At 41.8% G+C, this 26,994-nt stretch overlaps 1 protein-coding gene across 2 annotated transcripts in view; it reads left to right on the plus strand.

Moving 5' to 3' along the window:
- phtf1 (putative homeodomain transcription factor 1) overlaps positions 1-26,994 on the plus strand; it is a 34,008-nt gene continuing 7,014 nt past the window's right edge. Inside the window, exons 1-13 of one of the 2 annotated variants that reach the window (XM_084316236.1) lie at positions 1-380; positions 680-839; positions 929-985; positions 1,076-1,145; positions 3,467-3,625; positions 4,510-4,690; positions 8,109-8,220; positions 12,942-13,100; positions 19,326-19,583; positions 20,870-20,998; positions 22,648-22,917; positions 24,426-24,557; positions 25,043-25,129. In XM_084316236.1, the coding sequence (XP_084172362.1) occupies positions 804-839; positions 929-985; positions 1,076-1,145; positions 3,467-3,625; positions 4,510-4,690; positions 8,109-8,220; positions 12,942-13,100; positions 19,326-19,583; positions 20,870-20,998; positions 22,648-22,917; positions 24,426-24,557; positions 25,043-25,129 (1,650 nt within the window). In that variant the 5' untranslated portion in view covers positions 1-380; positions 680-803. The remainder of the gene's footprint in view (positions 381-679; positions 840-928; positions 986-1,075; positions 1,146-3,466; positions 3,626-4,509; positions 4,691-8,108; positions 8,221-12,941; positions 13,101-19,325; positions 19,584-20,869; positions 20,999-22,647; positions 22,918-24,425; positions 24,558-25,042; positions 25,130-26,994) is intronic. The other variant, XM_084316237.1, reaches the window with a different exon arrangement.

Genomic DNA, 26,994 nt, shown 5'->3' on the forward strand with positions numbered 1-26,994 from the left:
AGGGAAGTGGAGGAGGACTCAGCCAAATGTTGAAGCAAAGTTAGTCGGGCACGATAAATAATAATAAACTTATCTTCTCATGGGAATTATTATTTCACTCTTCAAAACATCCATGCATGTATCTGTAGAATCGGCATCAAGAGAGAGTGAGTCGAAGTGCAAACGACGTGCGGGATGCCGCGCTATAGCCTATTCGTTACCAAGCTAACGTCAGCGAGCTAACAGTTCAGTCTCTGATGACAACTCGCTTCCAAATCAACTGACACTGATGACAAGTCCATGTCAGTCCTCACCCAGTCACCTGTTTGTGGGATGATGATTACTTGAGAGGGCGTCCAATTTCCCACCATATCAAGCTGCACACGCGCTATTTGTTTGCGGTAAGTTTGCAGTTTACTGAGCTAACGTGTACAGACTGTAAGCGGGAGCTGATTTGGAAATGTATAGCTACGTCTACGTTAACTATTAATGGTGGCATCCTGCTAACTAGGCTGCACATTTGCTGCGTTGTGGTTTTGCCATTATCTAGATAACGATAACGATAACGTTAGACATGGCGATGATGGCAAACATTGTTTTTCGATGGAGACATTTGTTATTTTGGGGGTGTCTCAATTTGCTGGTCTTGTTGTGCCTTGTTTTCAAATGGCGGTGTGTGTGTGTGTTGTTTTTATCTCAGGTTCAATCTGTGATGTTCTCCCCTTTGTTTTGCGACAAAAGTCTGGACTGTTTCCCAATCCTATCCTCCTCTGTGTCCTTTGTGAAATGACCTGACTCTCTGAGTCCACTGGCTCCAGCAGCGAATGACAATGGCGAGAATAGCCTGGTATCAAGAGAAGGTAAAGCCTGTTGCGATAGATTATGGTATGCAAATATACACATGGTGTGAAAAACAAGTCTAACGTGAAATGTAATGTTGCTGCAACAGATTGGTGCCTATGATCAACAAGTGTGGGAGAAGTCGCTGGAGCATACCGATCTGAATGTAAGACAAATTAAATTATCCATTATGAAGCCATTCATTACCCACCTGTCTCCAGCACTAAAACTAACTACCTTACGCATCTCAATCCAGGGCATCAATAGCAAACCAAAGAAGACGGGTCACATCAAGCCAGACCTCATTGACGTTGACTTAGTAAGGGGTAAGAAGAATTAATTGTTGTGTTTGGTAATGTTAGCCCCCAGATTGATTGATAAATGGTTGAATGAAGCTAGCTGGAGGGTGCTCTGCTTTTACTCTGACAAATTGAAAAGTTTCAGAACGGGTACATTTTCAAAACGGTATGGGTCTGTGAAAGTAATTGAAGATACCCGTCCATCGCTACTTTAAATCTCTCTTTACCTTTTTGGAATGCGTCCAGAGTCTCCTGACACATTGCCATTAATTCTGTATTGAAGTGGGACATGTTGAATTGACAGCGGATTGGATGGACCAGATTTGGGCTCCGAATCAAAAGAAAAACATGAGCGTTTCATAAACTCTTATTTCACCTAAACATTTTAGGCAAGAAATAGACAAGGCAGTTGCTAATCTGACTTTTCTGATCCAAGTGTCATGAGATAAGATGTATACTATCTTTGGATGTCGATGAACTGTGGCACTGTCTCTGAATTTTCATTCGTTAGTGCCAGTGGGCACAACTTGTAAACACTCACAGCTGTGTTTAGTTAGCCACAAACTAATCCAAAGTCAGTCAGTGGGAACAAACTCCTGTCTGTACGAGCTGATTGAAACTAACTGAAACCTACTACACAGTGCACACTAAATGGGATTTCAGTAATTTTGTACATACGGAAGCTTGTCCCCATTGACTGTGCATTATTTTGTGGATCAGCTGGTATCCATCAGTATGAATAACAGTAAGGATGCCACCAAATGTGGCCATTTTTCAAAGGTTCTATAAAATATATACAAAATGTGTTCATGCGACACAATCTCATTACATAATTGGAGCTGACCTGAACTTTCACAGGAAGACTCTCCTCTGCCCACAGCTTGGACAGATGAAGAATACATAGTGTGTATGTACTGTATACACTAGAAGTACAGACCTACATAAAACAAGCATTTCCATGACAACCATGTAGTGTTGACCTATTGTTGTCTCCTTAACCACCTGTCTCAGCTAACAAGCTAAATATCAGTATGAAATTCAATATCTTATATTCAAAACCCCTCAAGTATTCTAGCTAACGTTGGGCTATTTATGATCGTGTCCATTCTAAGCTGCTTGGAGGAGCTCTGCTTACATAAAGGACACATTCAAGTCATACCAGCCTGGCCGGTTTCATTTGTTATTGACCAGCCTGACTCCTGTTTTCTAAAGCACATTGGAAACGAATGTGTGTTAAAAGTGTTGTATTAATACTGTTTGGCTTGACTATGTTCTAGGCAGCATGAAATTATTGTTATGAGAATATGCTACTAAAATGTTATTTATTGATTGATTGATTGATTGAAAACTTTATTAACAGATTGCAGAATGGGTACAATACAGTACAGCTCAATACACACAATTGTTAAGGGGACGCAGAGCAGGGAAAGACTTTCGTCTTGTTTACATCAGGGTCCCCCATTTTTAATTCATCAGGACATATATGACATACATGACATACAGATAGACAGTACTGCTACATCTATACATTTATGACATACCAGATTTGCAAATACAGTACTGTTTGTGATACAAAAAGAGTCTAGAAAAGGGAGTATACATTTGATTTAAAAACTGTACATTGGAGGAGGTTGGGTGGGGGGGGGGGGTGGGTAGGAGGGGTTGGGGGGGGAAACACTTTCTGTACAACTGTACAAGCAAGACTGTACATTGGAATATTGACAACCATACTAGGTAATTTACTGTACATTGGAGGGGGTTGTGGGGGGGAAACACTGTACAAACAAGCAAAACTGTACATTGGAATATTGACAACCATATTAGGTAAATTACTGTACATTGGAAGGGGTTGGGTTAGGACATTTACAGGGGCCAGTTTAGAATTGCAGTCTCCCGTAGGTGTTCTTTGAGAGTGGTTTTGAAAGTGGGTAGTGATTCACATTCCTTTACAGCTTTGGGTAGGGCGTTCCACATTGATGTGGCATAATTGCAAAACGTGTTTAGTCCCTTGTTTGAGCCGAATCTGGGTTTAACATGATTTGTGGAGCTCCCTCTGGTGTTGTGATCGTGGTATTCACTGACCTTTGGGAAGTATTTTGACATGTACATGGGTACCTTGGTCGTGTAGTGTATCTTGTAGACCAGGCCCATTGCAAGTTGCTGTACTCTGTCGTCTACTCTAAGCCATCCTAGGTTGTCAAAGTGGGCAGGGGTGAGGTGGGTTCTAGGAGTAAGGTCAAGCAGTAGTCTGACCAGTTTGTTTTGAGATGTTTGTAATTTTGTTTTTAGCGCCATTGAGGTGCTTTGGTACCATGTTGATCAGTGACACGTCTCTTTTCTTCGCTCAGGATCCACATTCAGCAAGACCAAGCCGGAGAGTCCGTGGACGGCTCTGACTCGCAAGGGCCTGGTCCGAGTGCTGCTGTACCCCTTCTTCTTCCACTGGTGGATCCAGGTCACCTCCAAGTGCATCTCCTCATGTATCCTGGTGCTCTACTTCATGCAAGGTTAGCTCACCTCAAAGTGCATCTCCTCATGTATCCTGGTGCTCTACTTCATGCAAGGTTAGCTCGCCTCAAAGTGCATCTCCTCGTGTATCCTGGTGCTCTACTTCATGCAAGGTTAGCCCACTTCAAAGTGCATCTCCTCGTGTATCCTGGTGCTCTACTTCATGCAAGGTTAGCTCACCTCAAAGTGCATCTCCTCATGTATCCTGGTGCTCTACTTCATGCAAGGTTAGCTCGCCTCAAAGTGCATCTCCTCGTGTATCCCGGTGCTCTACTTCATGCAAGGTTAGCCCACTTCAAAGTGCATCTCCTCGTGTATCCTGGTGCTCTACTTCATGCAAGGTTAGCTCACCTCAAAGTGCATCTCCTCATGTATCCTGGTGCTCTACTTCATGCAAGGTTAGCTCGCCTCAAAGTGCATCTCCTCGTGTATCCTGGTGCTCTACTTCATGCAAGGTTAGCCCACTTCAAAGTGCATCTCCTCGTGTATCCTGGTGCTCTACTTCATGCAAGGTTAGCTCACCTCAAAGTGCATCTCCTCATGTATCCTGGTGCTCTACTTCATGCAAGGTTAGCGTTAGCTCACCTCAAAGTGCATCTCCTCATGTATCCTGGTGCTCTACTTCATGCAAGGTTAGCTCGCCTCAAAGTGCATCTCCTTGTGTATCTGGTGCTCTGCTTGAAAAAAATGTTATCCAGATAAGACTATTGGACACAGATGATGCATACATCATAGAGGTAAGGGAAATAATTAAAACCCACACCAAACAAACAACCAAATAAAATGATAACAGACAATTTACACGTCAGTTAAAATAGGCCTCCTAAGTGTGTAATCACCTTATGCTTATGTCCACAATAATGTGTGCTGGTCTCTTCCTCAGTGGCTGCGGTGGCGCTGTACCTCCAGACCCCCAGGGCAAGTGCCAGCGAAGTGTTTGGACCCATGTGTCTGATGCTGCTGCTGGGAACCGTGCACTGCCAGGTCGTGTCCACAGAGTCCAGCCGGAGCCCCTCGGGCAGCCCCACTGTCAGCAGTACCACCAGCCCTGCGCGCAGGAGGAGGTGGGCTTCTGACTGTTGGACCTCTAGTCTAGCCTACTTCTGTTTCCTCACACACACACACACACACACACACACACACCAGTGGAGGCTGCTGACCAAATTTTTAGGTGAAGCACAAATTATTATATTATATTATATATTAAATTATATTTTTAAAACATCCCCCACTGTGTGTCAGTGGTCAGTGGACACAGATGAAAACATATTAACATTAGGTGACAGCGCACCTGACCAGATGAAATCATATTAGGTGACAGCGCACCTGACCAGATGAAATCATATTAGGTGACAGCCCACCTGACCAGATCAAAACATATTAGGTGACAGCGCACCTGATCAGATCAAAACATTTTAGGTGACAGCGCACCTGACCAGATCAAAACATTTTAGGTGACAGCGCACCTGATCAGATCAAAACATTTTAGGTGACAGCGCACCTGACCAGATCAAAACATATTAGGTGAAGGTGACAAGGAAGCCACAGACTCATACCCCCCCGACACTCAACTAACCGCCTCGGACAGTCCTTCATACCAGTGGCCATCAGGCTCCACAACAGTGGGCAGCAACTGCTGCCAGACATCGACCTGGGACTTATAGGAACCCAAGGAGGACAACTTACACTACCTTAGGCATACTGCACCTTATGTGGATACTGTGATACTGTGAATAATGAATAATGTATATTTCAGTTAGTTAGATAGTAAATTATAACACTACCTTATGCATACTGCACCTTATGTGACACTGTGAAAATATATTTCAGTTAGTTAGATAGTAAATTATATTGACCTATTTGTTTACACAGCTTGTGTTGTTTTCACTACCTGTACACCCCCCCTTCCCCCATGCTGCTATGATGCCTGAATTTCCCCAAGGGGATCAATAAAGGAATATCTTATCTTATCTTAAAAGGAAAGATGAAATTCCCTACATGGGTTCCATCCTATAGAGGCAAATCATTCCTGTGACAAAATGGGATCCAATGTAATAAAACTAAGTCAACCAACGAACTAGATTCTTGTACCGGATCTCCTCTCTGGTAAACAAGAATACCTTGAAGACTCTAACAGGAGCACTCATTCAAGGGTACTACGACTATGCTTGCACCTCATGGTACCAAAGCACCTCAAAGGCACTAAAAACAAGATTACAAACATCACAAAACAAACTGGTCAGACTACTGCTTGACCTTACTCCTAAAACCCACCTCACCCCTGCCCACTTTGACAACCTAGGATGGCTTAGAGTAGACGACAGAGTACAGCAACTTGCCTGGTCTACAAGATACACACCACTAAGATACCCATGTGCATGTCGAAATACTTCCCAAAGGTCAGTGAATACCACGACCACAACACCAGAGGGAGTTCCACAAATCATGTTCAACCCAGATAAAAAAAAAAAAAAAAAATTAATAAAAAAAAAATAGTCATAACTTAGAAATGAGATTGCATAGGTCTATGAATCGATATCGCGATTCTGTTTTGATTAATTGCCCAGCCCTACAGTGTGTACAGTAAGTTAGCTTGGTGATTATCATTGTGATGTAGGCTAAGCTGGGTAGCTACTGTTAGCATACAAGCTTTTACAAACACTAGCCTACTTACTTTTTCATCCACAATGTTTTTTCTGATCCAGATGCATAAATCCACTTCTTCATGTTGCTCAGTTGCTGGTTTATACTTCGGTCCTAATGTTGGCGCAAAGTTTAATTTAGCCTGACTTTACTTGTTATAGCTGTACAGCTTACTAAACAACAACTAAACTACTTCCTTGCTCTTTCAAACAGTCAAAATGGGTCCATCTGCAGGGTCGGAGATTAGGTTTAGCTCTGGCCAATCTCAAGTTTCTCAAGTTTCTTTATTAGTTGTCATACAGAAGTACAGAATACTTTTATACAAAATGCTTATTTCTGTTACATTTTGTATAAAAGTATTCTGTACTTCTGTATGACAACTAATAAAGAAACTTGAGAAACTTGAGATTGGCCAGAGCTAAACCTACCCTGCAGATGGACCCGTTTTGACTTTGCAATGCAGCAATCTCTGATTGGATTTGCAAGGCTGCCAATCATATTCAACCTCCATGTATTGGATGGCAAGGGCTGTCAATCATTCAATCCTCCATTCAAAGGCAAGAGTTTAACTGCACAGACCGTGCTTAGACGAAATTAATAGCCTATTTCGATTGGCTGTTATTTATTATTTATATAACATTGGGTCACACCTGTGAAGTTTTCTTCACGAATAATTACTGCAGTCATTACTGCAGTGCAGGCCTGCTCAGAGCTGTCAATTTTGGCCATTTTTTTAAAAGAAAAAATTCACTGGAATTTTTTTTACAGAGGAAAACTTTTCTAATAAAAAAATATAAAATAATAATAATTAAAAAAATTAATTTTTTATATATATATAAATAAAATAAATGTATATATATATATGTAAATGAATAATAATTATGAATTATGAGTGAATTTGTGTTTCACGTGTTGTCATAGAGAAACCTCCACTGACACACACACACACACACACACACACACACTGAGTAACCTCTACATCTCACATGAAAAGATTGATCCCATCAGGGTTGGGGTTTACTTTAAAGGTTCTATAGATAACATTCAGCCACTAGATGTCGCACTAGAGCACCAGCATGTAATTTATCCACATCAGGTGCATTCCACATGGGGAAAAAATAAATAACGCACATCCTCCGTTTGTTGGTGCTGAGCCAAACTGTAAAAACAGTAATGCATAAGAACAAAGCGGGGCTCGCAACTCACTTGTAGTTCCAAGGTGTTTTAATAGACAAAAAAAGGCAGTAGATGCGACGTTTCGACCTTACCGGTCTTCCTCAAGCATGGCATTCCACATAGGGACATGAGAAGTAGGGTGGGTCAATACATGCACGCAACATGTAAACAACATACATTTTGGACCCGCACATTGTTTTTAATGATAAAATCCTTCATCAATAATCTCGTTTGCAGGGGGAAAGCAATACTTTTATTCTGCACCTTTCTAAAAGCTCTGTGGATGTATTATACACATTTTAAATAAAGATTACTCTACATACGATTTTTATCTATAACACAGTTTAAATTACTATATAAGTTAACATGTAACTAAGAAGATATTTGCGATGACGAAGCATTCGTAATTATTTGTTAACATGTTACTTTCTCACGCCAAAGGTTTTTCAGCCCCCCCCCAACCTTACAACCTTACATTCATTGAATTTGGAAAAATCTATTTCCTGAGTCGATGGAATTGAAAGTAGATGAACACCAACCCCTGACTCGCATTCTTGTTGCCTTGGATCTCAGAAGCTCTCACACATCCTCCTCCACAGCTTCCTGCTGTCTTAACTAGTCCTATAATCTATGGCCTCTGGTCTCTTGACTGTCTCCCAACAGGCCACGGAAGGGCAGAGGGATGAAGAGGACAGAAGGGGAGGAAGACGGTGGTGATTCGGAGCATCAGAAGCTTGAGGAAAACCAGAGGCCATACAGAACGGAGGAGAGAAGGGTACTAGTCACAGTTTAAACTGTCTGCAAAATGCAGTGTGGAGTACAATATGATGGATGTTTGATATCCAAGTTTCAAGTTTCTTTAATAGTTGTCATAGTAAAATACAGAATACTTTTCCATGAAATGCTTTTTTCTGTATGAGCTCCTGAGAGTGCTAGATAAAAAGTATAAAATAGAAAAAGTCAATAGTACGTAAACAAAGTGTTCAGTCAATCAATATACATATACAGGGAACAAACGTAACTTTTTGATTTACCAGCCATTTGGCTGGTAGATTTTAAAAACTACCAGCCAGGCAGATTTTTTACCAGCCAAAAATTAAAAATAGCTTTTTAGTATATCGCCATGTGTTATTATTACTATATAATACTCTCATATGCTATTTTCAATTAATATCATAAACAACATAAGGAATATTAGCATAATTTTGAGTGGACTGAAGGAATGAGTCAGCGTTAATAGTTTTAAATGCAAATAATTTATTGAAACATAGAAGTGGGGTCGGGGACACACACACTGTTTCAACTCACCACCCCCGCATCATATTGTAGTCTAGTCTGTCTTCAAACTTCCACTCCTCTCGAAACCTTTTTATATTTGAATATCAACATTATCTGTGCATCCTCAGTAATCCTGAGTTTACTACAATATACTCCTCTCCTGAGTCCTGACTAGTGACTTCATCGTCTTTCCAAACGCACGCACACACACAGAGAAAGGGAGAGTGCCCCCCCCCCCCATTTCCCTTTCCCCAGTCCACACTGTCTGCTGTTCTCTATGGCTCTGCCGCTGATCAGGATTAGCTTGTTAGCTTACGCTAACATAACATTCATTTCGGGCGATGTGGGCATAAAGGAATGGCGACGATGCAATGCATGTTAGATGCATTTGACCCGTTGTGAGAAGAAGAAAAAACCACAGACTTATTTCGGCTCGCAAAATAGGCGCACTGCTGTGTAGCTCTGCTCTCGGGGAACAAACTAAACTTTTTGACTTACCAGCCATTTGGCTGGTAGATTTTAAAAACTACCAGCCAGGCAGATTTTTTACCAGCCATTGGCGGTTGGCTGGTACTTATTTTGTTCCCTGTACATATATACAATACAGTAAAAAAATAGTAACAGTGGGGTACAATGCAGCAATGGGATCAGGTACAACTTAGCGTAAGGTGCAATGAGGTATGAATTGTAGTGCAAATCTTTGTTAATAAATATAAAGTGTGTTAAAGTGAGTAGAGTGGGTGTTACGTTACGGTGAGTGTTTATTTAAAGTGGATGTGTGTGTGCTGTGAGTAGATGATGGGTTGTTAAATAGTGTCATTGTCGTTGAGCATCCTGATGGCCTGGGGATAGAAGCTCCTTCTGAGTCTCTCTGTACTGGCCATGAGACTCCGGTATCGCTTGCCTGACCGCAGCAGTTCAAAGAGGCAGTTGCTTGGGTGACTAGAGTCTTTGATTATTCTCTTAGCCTTGCTCCTGCAACGCTTGTTGTAAATGTCCTGGAGAGTGGGAAGTCCACCTCCAATTGTGCGTTCGGCTGAACGGGCCATTCTCTGTAGTCTGCTACGGTCTTGTGCGGTGCTATTCCCAAACCAGGAGGTGATGTTACCAGTCAGGATGCTCTCTATTGTGCATGAGTAGAAGTTCTTGAGTATCTTCGGACTCACTTTGAACTTCCTTAGGCCCCTAAGGAAGTAGAGGCATTGTCGTGCCTTTTTCACTACACTGTCAATGTGTGTGTTCCATGTCAAGTCCTCGGATATGTGGACTCCGAGGTACTTAAAGCTGTTCACTCTCTCGACCGGTGCCCCGTCGATGCTGAGGGGGCTGTAGTCCCTGGCCCCCGTCCTCCTAAAGTCCACAATCATCTATTTTGTTTAGCTGAAGTTCAGGGAGAGGCAGTTCTCCTGACACCACCGCGCCAGATCCTCTACCTCTTCCAGGTAGGCCCTCTCATCGTTTGCAGAGATCAGACCCACCACTACTGTGTCGTCAGCAAACTTGATGATTGTGTTGTTGTTCCGCTGTGCCACACAGTCATGTGTGTACAGCGAGTAGAGGAGGGGGCTCAGAACACAGCCCTGGGGGGGCCCCTGTGTTGAGGGTGATGGATGAGGAGGTGCAGTTGCCTGCTCTCACCACCTGGGGTCTTCCCGTCAGGAAGTCCAAGACCCACTGGCAGAGGTCATAGTTCAAGCCCAGGTCCCTGAGCTTGGCTACGAGTTTGGAGGGGACTATGGTATTGAATGCTGAGCTGTAGTCAATGAATAGCATTCTCACATAGTTCCCCTGCCTCTTGTCCAGGTGTGATGCTGCTGTGTGCAGCACATGGGCTATGGTGTCCTCCGTGGACCTGTTGGGGCGATATGCAAATGGCAGGGGGTCCAGGTTGATGGGGATGGCGGAACAGATGTAGCCCTTCACAAGCTTCTCAAAGCACTTCATGGCTATGGAGGTGAGAGCTACAGGGCGATAGTCGTTGAGGCAAGCGGGCGTGGATTTTTTGGGTACATGGTAGTGGTCTGCAAGGGCCTTGAAATAAAGCCAGAGCCCTTGAACTTCAGGCCCTGCCCGAAAATAAGCCCGACTGTAAATAATATTTTAAGCCCTAGCCCGCATGAAAACCCGAAAAAAATTATTATTATTATTATTATTAAAATATAATTTTTTTTGTATTTGTTTTAAATATTCGAAACACGGTTTTATATGAACGTAATAAATAAACAAAACGAAGAAGCATTTCGCAATGCCGTCTCTCCCAGTGCTCGCTTATATAGACTGACTCACACATCAGCCTCAAAACGTATTGAAGGCTATAGAATCTTCTTTGACACACACACACACACACACGACACACAATAGCCTACTCAGTCAAACAAACAAACAGAAAACAGAAATCAGATTTCGAGCAGAGCAACAAAACAGGTAGCGAGTCGCGACCCAGCAAATAATAAACATATCACTCACCACGACGTCAGCAACGCGTTGAACACCGTTAACAAAACCGGCTACATACATCCCAAGAACAAATTAAAACGTTCGCCAACTGGCTATATTCCAACACAACCAATCGAGTTGAACTTGTCCCCTGAGTTCTTCTCCCTGCGCGCTGCAGTAATTACATCCAAATGTTTCTCTGGCGCAAAAGAGAAAGCGAATCTTAAAACGAAGGTTATCATATAACCCTAGTTATATGAGGGGAAAAAAAAACGCAATAAAAAAAATAATAAAAAGCGGCGGTGCCCGGGCCCGGCCGAGCCCGAATTATTTATTAAAAAAAAGCCCTACCCAGCCCGAACCCGCCGGGCCGGGCCGGGCCCCGTTGGGCCTGGGCAAGGTTGCAGTGCACTTATGGGTGGATGTGTCTCACAGGTGGCAGATAAATGGACAACAACAATGTACAAGTACACAATTGCAGGCCGATAATTGCAGATCGTAATAACGGCAGGGGGGGAAATCATTATAATTAGATTACATTTCAGTGTCAATTTCCCACCCTGATTATACATGTAATCCTGAGCTAAAAGTCCTATAAAAATGCTGTAGCTCGTTAATTAAATCTCTTGTGAAACAATGTGATTTAGAGCATGCTTGACTACTGTGGTTTGATGTGCTATGTATTAAACGGAATGAAGAGACGCAATTGATTAAATGGACCAATGGGGTAAAAACTAGGGATGCTCGATATTGGCTTTTTTACCGATATACCGATATTGTCCAACTCTTAATTTCCTATACCGATATATGCAGGGTTCCCCCCCCAAAAAACGTAATAATTTCAGGTAATTAACATTACATATCTCTTGTTGTGGAATTAACACAACATTATGCATACTTTTGACAATAAATAAAATCAGAATTTTTTCTTACTTGCTTGCCTGGGTAAATATAGGTTATAGAAAACCGATACCGATATTTTCCGATATCACATTTTGATGCCGATATCGGACATCCCTAGTAAAAACCTATATGTAATGAATGGGGGTATTTATTACTGTATGTAAGCCCCCCAGGGCAGGATGGGTCAGCAACAACATTTGGCCAATTTCCAGTGAGAAATTATAAGGATTCGTATAAGATTACAAGAAGTCACTGTTCTGTTAGCTTCATGTGGACTTTAAACAACATTCAGCTGTACTGTAATCTGCTTCTGCATTATGTTCTTACAGACAAATACAAGATATTATGTTCTTACAGACAAATACAAGACATTATGTTGCAGACAAATACAAGACATTATGTTCTTACAGACAAATACAAGACATGTTCTTACAGACAAATGCAAGACGACATGTTCAACCTCTTACAGACAAATGCAAGACATTATGTTACAGACAAATACAAGACATTATGTTCTTACAGACCAATACAAGACATTATTATGGTCTTACAAATAGACATTATGTTCTTACAGACCAATACAAGACATCATTATGTTCTTACAGACCAATACAAGACATCATTATGTTCTTACAGACCAATACAAGACATCATTATGTTCTTACAGACCAATACAAGACATCATTATGTTCTTACAGACCAATACAATACATCATTATGTTCTTACAGACCAATAAAGGACATCATGTTCTTACAGACCAATACAAGACATCATTATGTTCTTACAGACCAATACAATACATCATTATGTTCTTACAGACCAATACAATACATCATTATGTTCTTACAGACCAATGTTCTTACATTATGTTCTTGCAGACCAATAAAAGAAAATCAGGGTTTGGTGCATCTGATGAGCTCTCCAGTGAAGAAGAGGAGGGGGGAGAGAGATGCACCTCTACAATCGGACCTATATCTGATTCTGTCCTCAGGAAGAGAGGTATTCCCTCTTCCTCAAACACCCCAGTTGGACCACAGGTAATAAACCTTGCATGCTTTCAATCTGGTCTCACTGCATGTTATTCAAGCCAGCAAAGTTATATTTGTACCAGGGCTGGGATCAGTTCACATTAAATTAAATTAATTGAAAACGTAAACAAAAATGACTATCTAATAATGGAGCATTCGTTCTCAAGAAGGCTATTTGCTAATTGGTTGAATGGGACGACCGATGCTGCCTTGATGACATACAGTACCTTCCCTCTGTGCGCCACAACCCTCTCTGTTCACTCATTACTGTGTGTTCGGGCGATTCTTGCTAAAATGTGAATCACAATTTCTTTAAAATCATTTATTGCACTCTTTCTTAAACAGACAACATAACATATCACTGATTCTCTAGAATCGGGACAAAACACTTTTTAATATTATATTTTGAGAATGCACACTATATTGATTAGAGTTGTATATTCATGTAGAGAAAGGTCTGAGCTATTTAACCATGTAAAGGTGCAGGCTCTACATAGAAAAACATTTTCAAGAAATTCACATGTTTCCCTTTGAAACTTGATTTGTGTTAACTCCGTCAGACACACAAAAGTATATAATCCTAATTATTCCAGTCCAACAAGAATCTAAAGTTCTGAAGTATGTTGTAATAGTGTTTAGTTACTCTGGTATGCAATCAAATATAATATATAAACCTCAGGTGTAATTTCACACTATTCTGAAAACCCAGATTTAGACATTTTGCATTTTCAAACTTTGTTTTTAATTTTGATATGATAAAAAAAAAGATCATTAAGTAAATAAGACAAGAGGGTGAAGATCTGATGCTCCTTTATTACTTAAACAACATAAACTGAAGAAGGAATTAGTATTTTCCCCAAAATTAACAAAAACAAACATCTGACGGTGTTGACAAATGCATGCATCTCTGATAAATGAACACATGCATTTTTTAAACAGATGGAAATGACAATGATAAGAACTAATAACTCCTTGTCTTATACTGAACATTTTGTTAACTCAATTGTAATAACAACAAACTTTACATACACGTTTCCAACTATTACAAAATGCACTTTTTCCAACAACAAAAACAGTAATGGAGACCAGGACCCCTTCTCCTGTTTTCATCTACCCAACATCTACACCACTTCCTGATCTCCACTTTCTCACCCAATTCTCCTCTTCGTTTCCTTCTGCATTTCCGATTAGTTTCACTATGATGTCTTGAACTGGGCAGAAACGGAACCTTTTCTGTTGGACCATGGGGATGCAGAAATTCCACTTTCACATCTTGTTGATCAGTATCCACATCGATGGTCTTGGCAAGCCACCAGTGGTCATCATATTAGGGCGGGCCATACTTTTGTGCAAACATGAATTCTAAAGAAATCTTAACATGAGGGGTGTCTAAAATATGTGTTTCTTGTGGGGAATTCAAATATAGGATAATTTTTCGGATAGGATAACTCTAACCTACATCATTTTGGATTTCAAAATGGCAGATTTGACCATTTTTCACCCCTTAGGGCCGGACTGGGGGAATTATTCAGGCCACTTTTTAAGCAGGGGGTCTGGGGGTCCCCCACCAGGAAGATTTTTGTTACAAAGACTTAATTTCCTGCATGCTGGTGCAGTGCAGGACTTTTAAAATGTTTACCCTTTAAATGCCATTGTTTGTGATGGCATCACAAATTATTGTTAAAAAAACAAACATTTAAATATTTTCAATATCAAATGCAAAGTGGACTTTTCTGGGGGGGATTATTACAGGCTAATAATTGTTATAATCATCATGTGTCAATGATTAGCAACAACACTGATTTTGATGGATTTTTTGTTTTTGTAATGTCAGACTTAACAACTCTTATCAGAAAAGTGAGTATTTCATTTTTAATCTGACATTACAAGAAAAATGAAAAATAAAAATGGTTATGATCAGGACTGAAGTTGAATAAAAGATTTATGGGAAAAAATGGGATGATGATGATGCATGGTAACGTTAGCTAGTAGCTAGCATGTTTATTTTAGCACTGACTAACCTGGTGGTCCCGTGGTGCAAGAAAACATTTGGTAAATGTTGCCACATTTAGCGGCATCTCCTGCAAGGGTCTTTCTTTTTATTTCTCTCTCCCTCTCTGCTCCACTCTTCCTCTTTTTTTCACTGTTGAAGTGTTGAAACATTTAATTTCCAGTAATTTCCATCTGACTGTTCTGTGAAATACAAACAGTCAGCAGTATGTATTTTTCTCTCCCTCTCTCTCTGCTCCACCTTCCTCTTTTTTCCACCGTTGAAACATTTCATTTCCAGTCATTTTCATCTGACTGTTCTGTGAAATACAAGCAGTAAGCAGTATGTATTTTTCTCTCTTTCCCTCTCTGCTCGACCGTTCCTCTTTTTTCACTGTCCATTTTCAAGCGCAGGTTATAATGCTTTCGCTCTCTCCCTGTCATTTTGCAGAAGTGCCATCTGCCATTCCATTTGCCATCTCCACTGTCAATCAGTTGTATGGCCTGGTCCCGCCTCCACCAATCACATGCGGCTCCCTTTGTGTGTGTGACAGACAGAGCTCCTGATGGCCAGTCCGGGCTGCGTCTATTCTTTCCCCAATACATTTCCAGTTCCATGTGCGCGTTCTGCGATCTGATTGGCCACTGACGTTTCTGGTCATGTGACATGTGCGCCCAATCACGTGACGAGCTGTGTCTTTGCCCATTTCCGGGTCTAACAGCCTGCAAACTACCTAAAGCCTAGTTTATCACTGGTTAAGCTTAGGCGACTCTTTCGAAGTTGGTTAAGGTTAGAGTTTGGAATCAGGGCTGGCGTTCTATCGCCCTGCTCGAAGACAAACTCTAACCTTAACCAACTTCGAAAGAGTCGCCTAAGCTTAACCAGTGATAAACTAGGCTTTAGGTAGTTTGCAGGCTGAGTGCCTAAGCCCGGCGAAATAACTTGCCGTCACACGATTGGGGTCACATGACCAGAAACGTCAGTGGCCAATCGGAGCGCAGAAGGCGAACGTGGAACTGGAAATGTATTGGGGAAAGAATTCAGGCGTCCGGGCCTTCGCCATACATGGATGCCAACATGAATCTGAAGGAAATCCTAACATGCAAGGTGTCTAAATGATGTGTTTCTTAAAGGGGAATTTAAATACGAGTACATTTTTGGGATAGGATAACTCTAACCTACATAATTTTGTATTGCACAATTTCCAAATGTACCCATCCCCTTTCGAAGATTTGAAAAGATATGGGAAATCATTTATAATGACAAAGCCATCATTAGCACTATCCATCATCACACATCGTCACACGTGCAGAGTTTAGGAAGAAATCCTGGACAGTCTGTGTTATACCCTGTATGAATGTTGGCTTTTTCTGAGGATGCTCCCTTTCTCTCATTAACTTATAGGTTAACCCAAAGTCTTTAATTTGTTAACTTTTTAAGAATCGTGCCTGATGACACACTCTGTGCTGGTTTTTGGCGCCGTGGGCCAGGAGTTTGTTTGTTTGTCTTCAGATCTCTTCCGAGGATGTGGTGGAATAGCAGGGCCCTTTGGATTTTCTGATTCCTTACTTTGCTTCCTGATAGCATATTCTTTGTTTCCGTGCCTGGAGAGTCCAGTGGTGATGTATTTGTAGCCTTTTCAGCACATTATTGTTTTTCTCAGGTTGTTTTGTTGATCACAAATCTGATGGAGTTGACGTCTGACAGAGTTGACAAAAGGGCACACATTTACCCTCCAAGCCTGCATTGTGCACTACAGCTAGCTAGTTTTTTGGCAGTTGCTAGCTGTCTTAATAATCTCACTGAAACACTTGAATTCAATCCACTATTGTTTTTTAAAAGTAATAACGGAGAGACGGTGTTGACATGTTCCAGCTGTGACCAACGGAATATTGACATTGTTTGTCTAAAATATCAAAAAGTGTAAAACTTACCAGACCATGTGTGGTAGTGTTGCATTCACCACATTCAGGGGAAGGAAAAGGGGTCCTCAGGGATAGAGCTGGCCATGCTATTGCCTGATTTAATTAGGTTTATGAAAAGGTCTGACAGAGTTGACATAAACTGAGGACACAACTTTGATAGGTAGATTTCTATTTCTATTATTTGAGTTTCATGGCATGCATTGTTTTATACATGTATAACCCTTATCTTTGATTTGATATGTATGTTTTCACAAGTGGAGAGGTCTTTCAAGCTTTTTTGAGCTGGTCAATAATGTGACCCCTTGCTGAGGACAAGATAATTAACATGGGAGCTTCTAACCACAGATTATACATTTAAACAAATATCCCCCAAAAAACAAATATGTGCTAAAACTAGAGCTGGGCCGTTAACGGCGTTAACGTGCTGCGTTAACGCGATACTAGTATTGCGCGATAATATAATTGACGCAGTTAATCTAAAAAAAATTACATTTTTTTTTTTTTACTTTTATTTACCCAGGGTAGGTTCGCTGAGCACAGATGCTCTTTTTCAGGAACGCCCTGCTTCACATTCACACAGTTCCATTCACACCTGGGAGCTGCCCAGTACAACCACAGTTGACACCATTGGCCACTGAGCAACTCCACTGGAGCAGTTGATTTGCATTGGCAGGGTTTGGCCCTGTCTGGCACCCAACGGGAAAAATATTATAGGCACTATAAGTAGATACCGCTACATAAAACAAGCTGGTCTGCCTGAGTGACTGGTGGAAGAAGGAGAAATAGAGATTGGACTGATTGAGTCAAGCCATGTCACATAGTTCAAGTTTGAAATGCTTCTTTCTGTTTTGCTCCTGAGAGTGTGCTAGATACTGTACTGGTAATATTATTTATTTATGTTAACTTCTTAATTTTTTATTGATCTTTTTCCCCCTCCTTTTTCCTCCGATTTTCTCCCATCCCAATGTTAGTCGTTATGCCAATTCCCAATCCCCTTCCTGGTCGCTGCGCACTTACCCCCCCACAGTCGGTCTGGGAGAGTGGAGGCTACCACGTGCTTCCTCCGACACATGTCCAGCCAATCAACCGCTTCTTTTCACCTGGCAGCGCGGATTCTCACTGAGAGGGCGTAGCGTGTGGAAGGATCACACTATCCCACTTAGATCCTATCCGCGCTTAGCAGGCGCCCCGACCGAACTGTAGGAGTCGCTGTTTACAACGACCCGGACCCACCCCGCCAGCTTCTCCCACCCTCTAATACTGCCAATTGTATTAGTGTGAACGGCCAGCCAAGCTGGTGACAACCCCGGAGCTGTGAGCTGGATTCGAACAGGCGAATCCAGCCGCTCCGGGGTTGGTGACGAACGCAATCTCCGTTACGCCACCTGACCGCCCCCATTTATGTTAACTTCTGAATAAAACAACTTATTAAACACAAGTACATCTTATTGAACATTATTTTGATATTTCATTACCAATTATCATAGCAAAACAGCTTTTTCAAACAGTCTGTAATGCATTTTGGAAACGGGAGATGGGCTCATGGTGTAATGGGCCACCTGGCCTGAGAAACATAAGGAGGAAAGAAAAAGTAAGGACTTACTTCTGGTCATTATTTGGGTGGAACACACATATTTTGAATGCCTTCGGCATTTTTTGAGCCATTTTAATCTAGATTAAATCCAGGATTGCAGATAGATTAATCTAGATAAAAAAAATGTATCTATGCCCACCTCTAGCTAAAACATAACATCAGTATACACAATACCTTATGTCAATCATTATGAATTTCTTTATTTTTTATATAAATTCGACTTTTCTATGGACATGTTTTGTCCCAACTCTCAAGAATCAGTGATATATCAAAGTGCTTGACTTAAACTTAAACATAATGTATGAAAGTGCTTGACTTAAACTTAAAAGTCTCTTGTAACATACAAAATAACTCAAGTCAGAATCGTCATCATTTAAAAAAGTGAAGTTAACAATAATTATATTTTTTATAAAAAAAAATATTAAAAGAAATCGTCATAATTTAGAAATGAGATTGCATAGGTCTATGAATCGAGATCACGATTTTTTCCGATTAATTGCCCAGCCCTAGTGTCACTCCATCCGTGCCGTGTTATCGTTTGTGTGTGCAACCTCTCCCTTCACTGTGCACCTTGGTGAGGTAGTTCTGTGACACACACACACACAATCAATTATTTTATGTACAGTATATAGATTAGAGTTTGAAAAAAAGTCCCACCCAACCCTGAACCATACAAACCTGCATCACCATGGCACATTTTCTTAGAGGACCATTGCATTTGTCAGCAGGAAGGAGGTGGAGCTACTCCCAAGGACCCCAAAATGAGGCCTCGCGAACTGGACCGCCTCCGGCCCAGCGAGGGCTCCCGTCCCGCCTCTGACACTGATGACACGCTGTGGGAGGAGCTTCTCCAGGGGCCTGACACCGCCTCCACGGGCAGCACCGACAGCGAGGGGGAGGCACGGTACAACGCTGGCCTGATACACCCGCCACCCACCACTTTAAGCAGTGATGACGAGAACCTTCAGCAAGGGATCGCCGGAGTGAGTTCACCTTAAACCTCATGGATAAAGTTGTTCTCAGTGCTGCTGGTGTCACTAATAATAAAATGTTTAAAAGTGGGTCATTTTCTTCATTGGCCCGTGCCTGTAAGAACAGTCCTGTGAGCCGTGGTTTGTCTGTAAGAACAGTCCTGTGAGCCATGGTTTCTGTGAGCCATAGTTTGGTTGTAACCCACTGTTTGAGGAACACCGCATTAGGGCACCTTCAGTCCCCTCTCACACGGGCTAAAAGTACTCTCCCATCCAACGTTAACCTCGGGAAGGTGTTACTGTAATGTAGCTCACACATATTTAGTCAGCCTATGAGTAGCATCTGTTAACACATTGACCGCCAGCACCAGGGGTCGCTGATACCCCATTCATTGCCAGGTCTTTATTCAATAGATATAGTTTTAGACTGTGACATTTGCGAGTGCTTAAAATATATCCTATATTATATCTATGGGTCTAATAACGCTGTCGGGTCTCAGTGAGTTGCTTCTAGTCAACATGCCCGAGACGGATTGTTTTTTCATCTGTACATTTCCGTTTTATACCGTTTTGAATAGAGTATGGTTTGGGTGTTTTTCAGTAATTCCAGGAAAAAGGCGAGAAAACTGCGTTTTACTGTAATCCAGTCATCACGTTGTAATTTTTCGGCTGATTATCTAATCATCCTGAAATCAACGCTAGATTATCATTAGTATGTCTCCTCGTCCATACATGAAATTACTGTCGTAGCGGGGCGCTCCCCCCCCCCACCCCCACCGCAGCCAACGGTAAACGGCCATACACGGTCCACACATATAGCTGTGATCGCGGGAAAAGAAATAAATGTCAGATCAACAATCAAATTTATACATAATCTTCTTACCTTGTATCTGATGTAATGCAAAAGAGATAATCCAAATATCTGATCGCAATTCCAAATAATGCTTGTGGAGGTCCGCACCACACTACCGACCGGTTCACAATGACGGGCGGGCGGAGTTACTGCTCGCCCCCTAAAACACACCAACCCATTTTCAATGAGATGCAATAGCTCCGCCTGGCAGTAGAGGGCGGTGTTGACCGTCTGCCAGCTCAGACAGGTTCTGAAGAGGATACCAGAGGCTGCAGCTATGAATTATGAATAGATATAGCGAATAAATGAAATAACGATCCCAAAAACGAGTTCACTCGTTTCTGGCGCTCAACGCATGGCGGCCAATAACGAGTTAACTCGCTTATGGCGCAGAATGTGTTAAGAATGTGCTGTATATTGCTGAGCTTGCTGTGTCTCGTTGCAGGGTCAGCTGTCTTGGCTGCAGGCGTGCCACCCATCCAGAGACCGTGTCAGTGCCATAATATGGGAACAGGGCGAATGCAAGAAAGCAGACATGTCAGTACTGGAGATCAGTGGGATCATCCTCACAAGGGTACACCTCCCAACACACCACATGCCACCACTCTAGTTACTAACATCTAGGGCTGTCCCCGACTAAGGATTTGGATAGTCGACTATGATAGGCCAAAATTTGCAGTTAGTCGACTATTAGTCGACACATTTATTTATTTATTTTTTAATCATTCCATTTGGGCTGTGGCGGGTGCTTAATGTCTGAAGGAGTCGACTGAAGGCTTCTTGTCTTCTGCTAAAGCCTTGCAATTGGTCCACTGATGGATACATCTTGATATTTGTTTAGTCTAGTGTGTTCATTAGATAGGTGAAATCCTATTTCAGTGCCTCTGTGCCGGTTTTCTTAGGCAGTTAGCCTCTGGTATGCGTGCCATTAGCGTTAGCCACGCTTCTAGGCCTCTTTTCTTTTGGAAAGAATGATTACAAAATAAAATTTATACTTTTTTTGTATTTTGTATTTTATTTGTATTCGACTAAGAGGTTGGCAGTCGACTACGGCTCCTTTTGACCGATTAATCGACTAATAGGGGTCAGCCCTACTAACATCATAACTAAATATCATCCAAATTATTTTCTAGCTCTGCAAATTACACTGTGTGTAATTCCCGCCGGTAATATATAAGTGGTCAACATGTTCAAATAATAGCTCTACAGGTGCGGCTGGGTAGCGCAGTGGCCTAAGTACTCGCCTACCACCGCATAGACTCTGGGATCGAATCCAGCTGTCAGCGGTACCTCTGGCTTGGTCAGTCGTCCCTACTAACACAATTGGCAGTGTTAGCGGTGGGAAGCCGGTGGGGTATGTGTCCTGGTCGTTGTAAACTGCGACTCTTACAGGTCGGTCGGAGGGCCTGTTCAGCAGGGAGGGGATCTGGGGGAAATAGCGTGAACCTCCCATGCGTTACGTTTCCCCAGTGAAACTCCTCGCTGTCAAGTGAAAAGAAGCGGCTGGTGACTCCACATTTATCGGAGGAGGCATGTGGTAGTTCTACACCCTCCCCAGGCCGACAGTGGGGCAATGCACGCAACGACCAAGAAGGGAATTGGCATAACGACTAAATTGGGATGGGTGAAAAATACAGAAAAGCCCAAAAGAAAATGGGAAAAAATATATAATAATAATAGCTCTACATTCTGACAGCCATCAAGCATATTATGTGGTTGAAACAAGTACAATTATCTACCAGTGCAGTAAGCTAATTTGGCAAGATTGCTTGAAATGAGTAAAAATATCTAGGGTTCTCTCTCTTGATTGGATAAAGTGGGAAGGGAAACCAGAACATGTATTTTATGTTTACTGCAGAGCAGGAGGGACTGGGAGACCCATGTTACTATATCAGTGATTGCTGTTGGAATGTAGAGCTATTTAACACATATTTTAACAAAGAAATACCACTTATAGCACCTTTACAACTATATTCTTAAACCGTTTGGTGTTGTTGGGACAAAGTATTGAGATATAATCCATTTTCTTCTCCATTAGGGAGATATAACATTCTTCAATGTCCCAAGAAAATCCGCTTTTTGATTTCTATCAGCATGTGGACCCGAGGAGCCTGAAGATCCATATGCCAGTACCCGCATAGGTGCTTGTGTTGTGCCAGCATGCGTGGTCTGTTGGCAGCGCTGACAGGCTGTCGTCGTCGTCCCCCCTCTCTCTCTCTGCAGGTGAAGTTAGTGGAGCAGGGCATGGGTTACCTGGTACTGGGCGGGCTGGTGACCGCCACCCTGGCACTGCTTCCCTTCGTCTTCCGCCTGGCACTATATCTGGACATGTCCCGCCTGGGCTCCCTGTCCCCGGCGGAGCTGCTCCAGATGGTCGTGGGGCCTCCCGACGGCACCGCCTACGTCTTCCTCCTCATCACCACGGTGGAGAGAGTCTGCCTCACCGGCCTCTTCTTCTTCATGATGTGCGTGGCCGAGAGGACCTACAAACAGGTGGATTGCTGCGTTAATGCTGTATTAGAAGAGAAGTGTATGATTAAGGTCTAAGGATTAAGGTCTTGTTCACATCTAATCTAAACAATGCAGGGAAAACATGGGGGTAGTTGCGTTGGGTTTTCCGGCAGTTATTACCTCACAACACTCCGTAACACCAACGTAACTTCTGTCGGGTCTTACTCCGGGCTTGCATTCTCACCCTCAAGCCCGCCCTCTTACTTATACACCTGCAGATAACCAATATAACTCTGTATGATGGTAATCATGTACAATAATGCTGTATACCATATATATATATTTATTCTTACCGTATATATATATATATATATATATATATACATCCACCTGTCTGTACATACCTGCACATAATCCTCGTGCATATCTGTAGATACTATATCTGTACATACAGTATCCCTTACCTACTCTTACTTGTTACGCTGCTGGCCAGTATGACTACGACCATACTGTCTTTATACCTGTATCACTGTACATCTTGGTATTACAACTGTGTACATGCATCTGATTAGCACTACACACACCCAGTAGTACCAATTTATATATTTTATACCCAGTTTTAGTCACTGTGCATTGTATATTACTATTGCACTTTTCTGTTATATTTGTACTCTGGTTGGATGCCAAACTTCTTTTCTTTGTACTGTACTTGTGCTGTATAATGACAATACATTTGAATTTGAATCTAATCTCCTCGATCTCCCAATCACAACTGTTGCGATTTGGAGGATAAAAAAAAGAGCGCTAGTTTGAAAATGGGTAAATTCCGTTAATAAGCGTATCGAATAAACGCTTCTATTTTTCTATTGGATTTTACTGGACCCAGCAGCACCTAAACCTGGATGCGCTTCGCTATTATTATGATACAGCCACACTGCACCAAACACCTTTCACTTAGAATGACTCGGATGCAACGCTCGCCACCACATGGCACACGTCAGCTTGTAAATGTGCCCTCCGGATATGAATATTTAGGAGAAACCCCAGTAGACCGATGTGACTCATTGGTCTAGTCAGAGTAAGTAAGTAAGTAAGTAAGTAAGTAAGTATTTATAAAGCACCTTTCATACATGTCATGTAGCTCAAAGTGCTGTACACAATTATAGGCATATATAACGAGTAGACCTTGCGTCAGCCTCACCTTTTGTCCCTCAGACACGAATCTCGTTTGTCACCCTCTTGCCTCTTACTATATACACAGAGATTACAGACATCCGCTCACAAACGCAAGTGATTACAATACCATCTTTGCACTTTGTGCACTGCTGTAATTCATGTTCATATAGGCCAGGCGTTCTCAAAGTGAGGCCCGCGGGCCAATAGCAGCCCTCGGAAAACATTTCCGGCAGCCCGCAGTGATTTGTGTAAATGCTTTTTACTTTTTCTTGGGTGGCCCTCAATCCAATGTTGGGTCCCTGAATTGGCCCTCGGTCATCAAGATCTTTCAGAACCCCTGATATAGGCTGACGCACTTTATTTTTCTTCAACAGAGACTGGTGTTCGCTAAGCTCTTCAGCCACATCACTTCAGCACGAAAGGCCAAGAAGTCCGAGATCCCACATTTCAGACTGAAGAAAGTGCAGAACATAAAGATGTGGCTGTCGCTGCGTTCCTTCCTCAAGGTTAGCCTTGTCCTACATGCTCTGCCGGTATTGAACCTCATGATTCAATAAGAGTGTGCACTTCTGTCGGGATGATCATTGTCTACAACATGAAATTGACCGTTCTCGCCACCTACAGGCTCTGATTTATTCTTTAATGAGGTTACTGACCGCCATCACCATCATCTTCCACCAAGTGGCAGTAATCTCTTTGGGGCTATGATTTGATCTAAACGAATCTTGATGCATCACAATTCCTGTTTCAATCCCATTCAGTACATAGTAATAATTGTTGTTATACTTATTAATCAAAGTAAGTGAAGTAAAATTGTAAAAAAAAAAAATTCTATTCAAATCTACAAAGTCTATTAGGACCGTGACTATTGCATGAATTAATTCTTTCTCCCACCCCTATCTGCTAGTACATTGTTTGGACCACTATACTGTGACACTGTCTTACCACATTGTCTGTAATCGTGTCTCATCAACGTTCTTGTTCAATACAGAGACGAGGTCCCCAGCGCTCAGTCGATGTCATCGTCTCCTCCATCTTCCTCCTCGCCCTCTCCATCTCCTTCATCATCTGTGCTCAGGTCAGTCTTGTCTCCTCCATCTTCCTCCTCACCCTCTCCTTCATCATCTGTGCTCAGGTCAGTCTCGTTTGCTGGAACAGCTCTGACTAGAGACATGCACACTTATGGATTGGTAATCAAGTTGCAACAGAACACTAATTTATTGGGAAACACATTGCAATAGTTTGTAGCCTATACTTAAACATACACAGCTTTTTATGTTATTATTAATATTCCCTTCCCCATATTTCAGTAAGATAATTTAATAAACATTTTAATCAGTAGAATAGCTGTGTACACAACCAACAGGATCAAGGCACATGTGAAGACTGCATGAAGGTGGATATCCACACACTGGATTACAGCTCCCAATACTTAATTGACTTTCAACCCAGCGTTTGCCTAATGAAGACTGTTGGGTTGAAACATTGCTTTTTAGTCAATAAAGTATTGGGAGCTGTAATCAAGTGTGCGTATATTCATTTTCCTTCAGTCTTCATCAATTTTAAGTTTACCAACAACTACCAGTTGAAACCCCTCAACAGCATGCTTTATTATCACATTCTTGTCTTCTTATGTATGACCTCATTGTTAGCTGCTAAAGCTCTAGACAAGCTTTGTATGCATTACATATAGTTCATTCATTCAATTAATTCAAACCTTTATTTATTCTCGAAGGACAATTGAGGTCACCCTCATTTTCAATGTCGTCGAGACTTAGACATTTCAATGCATACATTTTTGACAATATAATAATAATAATAAATATGAATAACTATCTATATATAATATATATATAATAGCACCTTTCACACATGGACCGCAGCCCAAAGTCAAAGCTCTATAATTAACCAGCAGATTCTGAGGGTTAAGTCCAAACTCGTCCCAACTAATTATTGAAAGTTTGCAATATGTTTTTGAAGGGATCAACGGAAAGCTCAAAGAGTCAACACAGGCTGGTGGGGTGAAAACATAAACCACTGCTGAAATAGTAAATACAAATCCTCCAGTCAACGAACGCTGCCACCACTGGTCGCCAATAAGATCATCACCTTGACCTGACAGGTTAACAGTGATATTAATGTGTTTTATTGGAGACCAGTGGTGGCAGCACAGAGCGTTTGTCAAGCTTTTCCAGAACACCACAGAAGAGGGTGCTATTAACGGAAATTAACATCTCTGCTGGAGGATTTGAATGGAGACTTCGGAGAGGAAAGGGTAATTTGAAACTGTATTTCAGTAGCGGCTTGTGTTTTCATCCCACCAGCCTTAGATGAGACTATTTGAGCTTTCTGTTGATCCCTTTGCAAACATTCAATAATTATTTAGGACGAGTTTTGACTTAATCCTCAGAATCCGCGGTGGTTCGTTCTAGAGCTCTGTATGTAATGCAGACAATAGTCAATAGAGTGGTAAGTTTGACTATGTAAAGCTTGTATTTTAAAAACGGCAAACAATGAGAACATTTTCTAATTAGAAAAATGTTACTAATCGAATTACATACAAATGACAGTGGGACATGTAAATTAGACAAACGGTAGTAAAAGAGCTATAACTCAAAATGACTTACCACGGAAATATCTGTCTTCTGAGGTTGTATATTTTGGTTGTATGGTATGCCTTAAGGCGTAGAGCTTTTGATCGGGCCCAACCCTACATGAACCCGTGCAGGTTCTGGCCAAGCCCGAACCATGGCAACAGTTTTGGACCCAAGCCAGATTATTATTTTTATTTTTATTGAGAATTTCTGCCATCAAAAATAAAAATAGTCATCCGAACACTGCTGTTCCTCGGGTTCGGGCAGAGAATCAAAGCTCTAGTATGCCTACTTTCTTTCTTCTTTTTGGCTTGTAGATTGGTTGATTACCTAACTCTAGATTAATCCT

Source organism: Notolepis coatsorum (genome assembly GCF_963971535.1).
Source record: "Notolepis coatsorum genome assembly, chromosome: 6".
NCBI classification, from domain to species: Eukaryota; Metazoa; Chordata; class Actinopteri; order Aulopiformes; family Paralepididae; genus Notolepis; species Notolepis coatsorum.